The following is a 9486-nucleotide window of genomic DNA, read 5'->3' as shown; positions in this document are numbered from 1 at the left end:
TTACTCTGCCAGGTGTTGGGCACAGAAAGATGACCAACAATAACTGTATGCAGACTTTGTGTAAAAGAGTTCATTCTGTCTTTTCCTGTTCTTCAAAACCATCCCATCCTGGAGCTTTCTTTCATTTCCTCAATTTAATTCTATCTGCTGAAAAATATAGACTAAAAGATTATTTGATCTTAAATCCAATTGCCAAAACAGATCATTAAAAGTTAAACTTGCCCGGGTGGGCGTTGTGGCACATGCTCGTCATCCCAGCCTTCGAGAGGCTTAGTGAGGTCCTCCACAACTTAGTGAGACCCTGTTTCAAAATAAAAATAGAAAATAGGGCTGAGGTGTAGCTCAGAGGTCGAACCCGTGGGTTCTATTCAATTCCCAGACCCACTAAAAAAAAAAAAAAAAAAAAAAAAAAAAAGAGGGAAAGAAAAAGAAGAAAGAAAAAGTTAAACCTTACTGAATGAATTGTCTTAAAAGTTCTGTTCAAAACTCATTTATCTGTCTGAATTTTTCAGCTTTCACACGTGCTTTTCAAAACTGAAAACTTCCTTTTATTTCGTCTCTATTAGTACAGGCTTTTAGCTGCGCGCTAAATAGCAATTATCCAGTCTCCTATTAGAGCCGGGCTATGGTGATGCACATCTGGAATCCCAGTAGCTAGGAGGCTGCGACAGGGGGATTGCAAGGTGGAGCCTAGCCTCAGCAACTTAGCGAGGCTCTCGGCAAGTTTCTGAGACCCTGTTTCCAAGCAAAAAATAAAACAGGGCTGGAGGTGTAGGTCGGAGGTAGAATGCCCCTGGGTTCAATCCCCAATACAAACAAAAACCTAGCCGGTCTTGGTAGCGCACGCTTGTCATCCCAGCATTGGGGAGGCCGAGACAGCAGGATCGCGGTTCACAGACAGCCTCAGCTACTTAGTGAGGCCCTCTGCAACTCAGTGAGACCCTGTTTCAAAATAAAGAATAAAAAATAGGGCAGGGGGGTGTGGCTCGGAGGTACTGGGAGCTCCCCAGTATTGCCAAAAGAAAAAAAAAAAATCAAATCTCCTATTAGGAATCAATCAGGTGGCAGAAACGGGCTGCATTCCGGGTCGGCCATTATTTCTGAAATTTCTCTTTATCCATCTCACCAATTACTGACAAAAAGCGCAATATGTAAGAGACCCAAAGAGTGAAAGGCCTAAGAAGCCACGCCCAAGCCTAGGGAGCCGCGAGAATGGGGGCCGGAAGTAAGAGCGACCGTCCCGGGCCGGCGGAGCGACTGCGAACCCTTCACCCCGAGTTCTTTGCTCATGTGACGCAACCCACTAAATTCTGAAAATAACTGTTTCCGAGTTTGGCGGAGCGACGCTCTCGCCGCGCAGGCCCCGCCCGCGGCCCCGAGGCTCCCGCGAGGGGCGGGGCTTCCGGAGGCGGAAGCGTCGCGCCCGCGGTGACGCGCAGGCCCGCGCCGTGACGTCACTGCCGGGCGCCGGGCGGCACGTTGGCCGGCCTTCCCGCGGGCTTTTGGGGCGCCAGAATGGCCCTGGCCAGCGATTTTTACCTGCGCTACTACGTGGGGCACAAGGGCAAGTTCGGCCACGAGTTTCTGGAGTTCGAGTTTCGGCCGGACGGTGAGCGGCGGGGCCGGGAAGGGGCCGCGAGGAGAGGCCGGGCCGGCTCGGGGTGGGACGGGCGCGGGGCCGAGGCCGCCGCTGCAGCCGGAGCCCGGGGAGGGGATCCGCGTGCGAGGACTTAGGCCCTTTGCAACTCGGTGAGACCCTGTTTCAAAATAAAGAATAAAAAACAGGGCTGGGGGTGTAGCTCGGAGGTAAGAATGCCCCCGGGCTCCATCCCCAGTACTGCAGAAAATAAAAATTAAAAATAAAATGTACAGGATGCCAGGGGTGGTGGTGCACCTCTGCAGTCTCAGTACTTGGGAGGCGGAGACAGGAGGATCGCGGTTCGCGGACAGCTACTTAGTGAGGCCCTGTTTTAAAATAAGGAATAAAAAATAGGGCTGGGGGTATAGCTCGGAGGTAGGATGCCGCTGGGTTTCATCTCCGGTACTACCAAAAAAAAAAAGTTGCTTAGAGTGTCATTTTTTAATTTTCTATTAAAAATTTTTTTAGCAGTGTTTGCTGATTGATTTCCCCCCCACTCCCCACAGGGAAGCTTAGATATGCCAACAACAGCAATTACAAAAATGATGTCATGATCAGAAAAGAGGTGAGTTCTTTCCATTGTCTGATTTTTTTACACTTAGTTCATTTCCTTCATGTCTTTGTTGAATTAATCGAAGTTCATCTATGGCTGTGTGTTAAAGAAGAAGCCAATGCAAAGATTGATAAGTTCCCATTTCAATTAGTTCTGCTTGGGGTATCAGTAAGCAGTCTGAATAATATGCTTGGATATATCATTTAGTTAATTTTCTAATTAACCTTGTCTTTCTACTGTATTCACTATTTAAAACTAATTGATAGCCGGGTGTGGTGGCGCACGCTTGTAATCCCTGCACTTGGGAGGCGGAGACAGGAGGATCGCGCAGGTTCAAAGCCAGCCACGCTGGTTTAAGAGACCCTGTTTCCAAATGAAAATATAAAATAGGTCAGGGAGTGTAGCCCGGGGATAGAAGGGTTTCCATACCACCAAAAGAAAAAAAAAAAAAACCTAATTGATCATCATCATATAAGCACAGTGTGATTTTATTTTTCTTTTCAAATGAAAGGCTTCAAAGTTAGGGATGTCAAACTTCAGACTGTTACTGGGATGTGCACTTGGCTTTTGTCTGTTCCCCTCATAGGTCCTGTGTTGTTGCCATTAATGTTTCACAGACACTTGGGCCCCATGTCCCAGAGGCAAAAAAAACCCCAGTGTTTTCAAAGGGCTAGTGATGGGAAGAGGGAAAGGGAATAGTAAAGAAAGGGCCAAGAGAGTGTAGGGAAGTAATCCGCTTAAGAAGAAGGAATTGTTCTCATCCTGTGCTTTAGGAATCAGAATTGAAGTGTCCCGTGATGTCCTATTTGAGTGTTCAGCAGTCTCATGGTTCACAACTCTGCTTTATTTCCTGCTGAGTGGTAGAAAAGTAAAGAAATTAAAATGAATGCAATTTACTTTCAGGCATATGTCCACAAGAGTGTAATGGAAGAACTGAAGAGAATTATTGATGATAGCGAAATTACAAAAGAAGACGATGCTCTGTGGCCTCCTCCCGACAGGGTTGGCCGGCAAGTGTGTGATTCTTCCCATACATAAGGAGTAACATTTGTAACACTCTTGCATTTCCTCTTATTTAGAATGGTTCCTTGTTCATGTCTTTTTGGTTTTCTACTTAGAAGGTTACCTTATGGTAAATACTTTGATTTTACTTAGCTCCATTTTCTCTCTTACCACCCAGTTGTAAAGGCGTCATCACAATGCTCTAAATTGAGATGTCTTTCTGAAGAATCTTCTCTGTAGCCATTCCTTCCAGCCAAACTCAGCATATTTCATACTGGTATGAATAATTTCTAGAATGTATTAGTTACAAGGAACAAGTAAAAGTGTTATTTGTTCGATTTGAAACTTAGGATTCTTATGGCTGTATAAGATTTGCTTTCTCCAAATTTGAAACAGAAACAACAGCTGCTAACATTTTGTAACAGAAGCAGTAGCAGCTAACATTTTGTATCTTTTAGCCTCAGGGAGAGTCCAGTGCGGCTTCTACCTTAAGGGTGTGTTAATAGGCATGGTTAGTGAGGAGAACCAGGCCTGCTCCAGAAACTGCCTGTTGGATCATGAAGGCAAATGCTTTATTTTTACTTAAGAATCTTATTTAATTCTCTAATTTGATGTGTGCCATAAACTGTACCTTGAGATGTTCTACTTAAATACATGGGTAGGACTGTCTTTAAGTGCCTCTCTTCTCTAATTTAACTTGAAACTCATTACAGGTACAACCCTTTAGTTACCAGTTTTAGGTTTTCAGATAGTATAGCAAGAAAATGATATAATAATATGGCTACTAGGAACAACTCTATTGTTCCTATATGTTGTTTTTTTATATACATTTATTTATAGTTACACACATTTATTATTTTACACACATTTATTTTCACTTAACATGTATTTATTTTTTATTTTGATTGGTCAAGTCAAGAAAGTATTGCTCAAGTCTTGATAGTCCTGTATCAGTAGTATCACTTCTTACTGATTGTAAATATCAACATGTTTTTCTATGCTTTTGAATTTGGGATCATATATTGGTAAAAGAAGGCTAATGATACCTACTTTACAAGATTAGAGATTACAGAGAATGTGAAGTCCTAGCCACAGGGCCTGACACATTGTAGGTGTTCAAGTGAGAGCCATTTTTAATGTCATATATCTCATTTGTAGAACCTTGTAGAAAGGAAAATTATGTTTAAAGCATTGGTTTATAGTTACATGACTTTTTACAACGTGTCAAGTGACGTCTATAGTTTTTCCCGCCATCAGAAACACTTCTGTGCAGTTTCACTTTTTGGTATCCTCTTCGGATGTTTCTGGAAAGCACTTCTTGGTTGATCCTAAAATTGGGAGCAGTGCTTGTGAGCAGTCAGTGCTCCGTTTACTTCAGGACACGGTGTGTGTCTTAACAGATTGTTTCTTTTTTTTTCTTCATCTGTTGAATGTTAGAAAGTTTGTAACTACCATTGGGACCTCTTTCTAAAAAGAATTCAGATTTCTCTGGGATGGATTTTTATATTAACTGTATTTCTCTGATTTTTTTTTTAGGAGCTTGAAATTGTAATTGGAGATGAACACATTTCTTTTACCACATCAAAAATAGGTTCTCTTATTGATGTAAATCAGTCAAAGTGAGTATTTAAAACATTTTGATGACATTGACATAATTTATTAGAGAGGCTCATTTTACAACTGTTATCAACTTGGCCAAGATTATTTCATTGTTGTTCTATTGGCATATTATGCAAATGTAATTCTGATTTTTATGTTATGAAAGACTTGTCTGTTAAAGAAATTAGCAGGGTATTTCACTGACTGCTAAAAGACCATCTTGAGCCAACATTATATATAATGCCCATGTTTTATTAGATGTTATGTATAAAAATCTAGATATAGTGCCACAAAATATTTAAAGAGAAACCCTTACTGAATTCCATCGGCCTCTTCATCCCTGTGTTGTTGTGTCACTGTTTTCTTGTTTGTCTGCTTTGTTGGCTGGGATGTGAGCTTGAGGAGCCTGCTGTTGATGCGGTTAGGGTAGTGCCTGATAGATGGTATGAGCTTTATATTAATACTGACTTGAGGAAAGGCACTGCGTGCCTGGTAACTGTTGGGAGAAAAGAAAAGCCAGATGCTTCTAAACATTGGATTCATTTTCCTACAGTTGGTGAGGATGTGGCATTGACCGTTTAGTAAGATGTCTCAGAAACGGTTAACATTTTTCTATTCATCTTTGTCCTGGTCATTTCATTTCTGAACATCAATTCTGGGAAATATTTTCAAATATTGGACAAGCTTTATTATGTAGAATGATGTTCATCAAAGCATTATTTAGAATTGGCAATAACCCAAATGCCCAACAAGAAAAGAATGGTTAAGTTAATCAGGATAATGAACAAGTTTCTTAGTGCTATAGGAAAAGCAGTATGAAAAAGGACCCACCTCAGCCGGGCGTGGTGGCGCACGCTTGTAATCCCCGCGCTGGGGAGGCGGAGACAGGAGGATCGCGCAGGTTCGAAGCCAGCCGCGCACACTGGCTTAGGAGACCCTGTTTCCAAATAAAAATGTAAAAATAGGTCTGGGAGTATAGCCGGGAGGTAGAAAGCCTCTGGGTTCTACCCCCAGTACCACCAAAAGAAAAAAAAAAGACCCACCTCTGCAACTTAGTGAGACCCTGTTTCAAAATAAAGAATAAAAAGTAGGGCTGGAATGTAGCTCAGGGATATCTGTGCCCCTATGTTCAAACCACAGTACCACAAAAAAAGGGGCCCAGAGAATGAATATAGTTATGGAAAAAATATGTATAATAATAATGTTTCTTAAACACCAAATTCTCCCAAATTTCATTGACTGAATTGTTACAGTATTTTTACTTTTCATTTTTTTTAGGAATTTACAAAATTATATTTCATTAGGAATAAAAAAGTAACTTCTACCTTTTTACCTTTTAGGGATCCTGAAGGCCTCCGAGTATTTTACTATTTGGTACAGGACTTGAAATGTCTAGTTTTCAGTCTCATTGGATTACACTTCAAGATTAAGCCGATTTAATTTGTGTGTTTGGAAGATGTTTTTATGTTTAATTAAGGGGTGGGTAAGGGAGGGTTTATTTGTCATTTATAATACTGGGATTTTTATGAATGTGAAGCGGAACTTTTTTTGTATGTAAACAGTGTGTGAAAATAAACAGGTTTCATGTTTAAGTATTTCTTGGTTGGGTCCAAGTGGATTAGACAGTCCCCACACACACAAAATTCTGTAAATAGCCATTTTTTGGTTGAAATTTTGCTCTAATAAAATATCCAAGCCTGCTTGGAGAGTAGTGTTTGTTTTGTTCTCAGGAGGCTCTATCGCCAGTTCATTTTAGAGGTAAGAAATTGTTGCAGTTTCTCCATCCTATGGTAGATGTTCTCATAGGTGGGAATAGAGAGCCAGACTCCATCCATTGGAGCAAGTGCAGACCTCTTCATTTCTTCCATATCTGATGGGGTTTAAGTTTTTGGTGCTTATAGGACTTAGTACAGAGGGTTCTGGATTTTTTACATCTATCACAAACCCCTTGGAGATAATTAGCATTTAAGTTGTAACATTTAGATTGTAAATGTTTCTGGTATAAGCAATGACCTCCGAGGCATTAAGAGATAGTGGAGACCCCAGCTTCGGTGTGTTGCTGGTTAGGGCCCTACTCCTTACTAGGTATGCATAAACGTGGTACATGTGTGTTCGAGAACTGAATGACACTTCAGCTTTATGAGCTGTAAAAAATTTAGCTGGGCATGGTGATGCACACCTGTAATCACAGTACCTGGGAGGCTGAGACAGGAGGATTGCACAGGTTCGAAGCCAGCCTCAGCAACTTAGGCTCTTAGCAGCTTAGTGAGACCCTGTTTCCAAACAAAATAGTCCTGGGAGTGTACCCAGAGGTAGAAAGCCTCTGGGTTCCATCCCCAGCACCACACACACAAAAATAAAACTTATATTTTATTATGAAAGATTTTAAAACATCCATAGATGTTAGGATTATGATGTAAATACCCACATGCCAACTAGATTGTAATAAATCTGTTATAATAAATTTTTATAGTACTATAATTTTATTTTATTTATTTTTATTTTTTTGCGGGTCTGGGGATGGAACCCAGGGGCATTTAACCTCCGAGCTACACCCCCTGCCCTATTTTTTATTCATTATTTTGAAACTGGGTCTCACTGAGTTGCAAAGGGCCTCACTAAGTAAACAGAAGACTTTTTTTTTTTTTTTTTTTTTTTGTGGTACTGAGGATGGAACCCAGGGGCCTTCTACCTCCAGGCTACACTCCCAGACCTATTTTATATTTTATTTGGAAACAGGGTCTCTTAAGCCAGATGAGGCTGGCTTTGAACCTGCGTGATCCTCCTGTCTCAGCCTCCCAAGCGCGGGGATTACAAGTGTGCGTCACCACACCCGGCTTATAGTACTAATTTTAGTTAGCGTTAAGTAGCCATGTGTGTCGTGGCTATGCTTTGGGCAGTGTAAGCACTGTGACTTGGTAGCCTGTTTACTGCGGTCATGGGCTGGCGCTTTTCCCTGCTTAAAAAAATCCATGGCTGTTGGTTGTTTATTCTAATTTTCTGTGGAAAGTCAGTTGCTCTCCACATCATTGGTGCAAGACAAGGCTCATCACCTTAGGTTTTGTGTATAAAAAAAAACCCTGTTCAAGTTGTAGGCCATGATGAATGCACGGTATAGAACGTGTCTGCAGTGGTGCATGCCTGTGACCCCAATATTTGGGAGGCTGAGATAGGATTACAGAGTTGAGGCCAGCTTCGGCAATTTAGTGAGACCTTGTTTCAAGATTAAAGGAGTCAGGGATGTAGCTTGAAAGTAAACTGCCCCTGGGTTCAATTCCTAATACCAAAAGGGAAACGTTCACACACACACACATGCACACACACATTAATTCACATTTACCTGTCAACCAAGAAGAAAGAAGCAGTCTCTGCAACTTGGGTGTTCACAATTAATGGCTGTCCTCAGAATAAATATTCGGAGGTTTCTGTTGAGGAGACAGCATGTCTGGGGAGAAGCCCTTCTCTGAAGAAGTTGAGCATGTCAACTCCACCCATTCTCTAGCTTCCCGTGAGTATCCAATTATTTTGCTGGGTTCCCACCACCTTTGAAGATTTCTTCTATTCAAATCAAGATTGGAGAATAAACAATTATAATGCATGGTTAGTATTTCTATGATTTTCTTATACCTTGTTTGAACTGGCTCTTGACTAAGCTACTGATAGATAATGCTCATTAGAAACGTATGTTTTGTGCAGCACTTGTTTTATATGAAACTATTTTTTTTCCTGTCTTCAGTTCAGCCGACACTTGTTACCCCGTATCTCCTTTAATGAAGAGACCTTTTAGAATAATCAAAATTGCTGGTCCTGCACCGGAGCCCACAGTAAACCCAGCACAGCAGTCTTTTGTGCATAGTAAGTGCTTTGTAAAAGTTTCTCAAATAGGTCGTGTCCTTATTACCTTCAGATCATTTATCTTTCTTTTTTTTTTTTTTTTTTTTTGGTGGTACTGGGGTTCCTGGAAGCCCTTCTACCTCCGGGCTACACTCCCAGACCTATTTTTACATTTTTATTTGGAAACAGGGTCTCCTAAGCCCAGTTACCACTTATCTTTGATTATGCACATTCTCACGCCACAGAGTTTAAATTTGAATCCTTGGAGGAGGACGTTCTGGATGTGAGATCCCCATTCTCACTTGTTAGTCTTGAGGAGAGCCCTTGAACTTCCCTCAACCCAAAGCCTGTTCAGCGCAGCAGGGAGGATGTGGCTCCTCCTGTGACCTGCCCTGCTCCCCCACCCTCTTACTTATTTCTATTTCTATTTTTACTATCTAGTTTCTGTGCCTCTGCGTCTTACCGCTAAACATACAGCCAGGTGTGTTATGGATACTTTTATGGGTTGGATCTGGACTATCCCCCAAAGTCTCCTGTTGAAATCATGGTCCTGGAGCTGCAGGATTCAGAGGTAGGACTTTTGGGAAGGGATTGGATCCTGAGCGCACTCACTCATTACTGAATGAATCCACTGAGGGCTGAATGGACCACTGGGAGGTGACACCTAGTGGGAGGAAGTAAGTCTGGGGGGGCGTGCCCTGGAAGGGTTTATCTCCTCCCAGCTCCCTCCTCTCTCTGCCTCCTGGCGACCTTGGCAGGAGCAGCTTTTTTTATCCCACACCTTCCCGCTCTGATGTTGCCTCACCTGGGGCTCAGAGCAGTAGAGTCACTGACCATGACCTGAAACCTCAAACTCTGA

The 9486-nt window shown here is 42.0% G+C and overlaps 1 protein-coding gene across 1 annotated transcript; it reads left to right on the top strand.

The window, feature by feature from the left end:
* Positions 1 to 1515: 1515 nt before the first annotated feature.
* On the top strand, positions 1516 to 6270 carry LOC308269740 (protein mago nashi homolog 2; the record flags this gene model as incomplete). Its single annotated transcript, XM_080705122.1, has 5 exons — positions 1516 to 1609; positions 2146 to 2204; positions 3096 to 3206; positions 4731 to 4813; positions 6134 to 6270. 5 exons carry the CDS (start codon positions 1516 to 1518, stop codon positions 6231 to 6233), a joined length of 447 nt encoding a protein of 148 aa, XP_080561248.1. The 3' UTR covers positions 6234 to 6270.
* Between the last annotated feature and the right edge of the window lie 3216 nt (positions 6271 to 9486).

This window comes from Muscardinus avellanarius, assembly GCF_963383645.1.
Source record: "Muscardinus avellanarius genome assembly, chromosome: 11".
NCBI lineage: Eukaryota > Metazoa > Chordata > Mammalia > Rodentia > Gliridae > Muscardinus > Muscardinus avellanarius.
The sequence above is the reverse complement of the archived record's forward strand: the minus strand, read 5'-3'. Positions and strand labels throughout refer to the sequence as shown.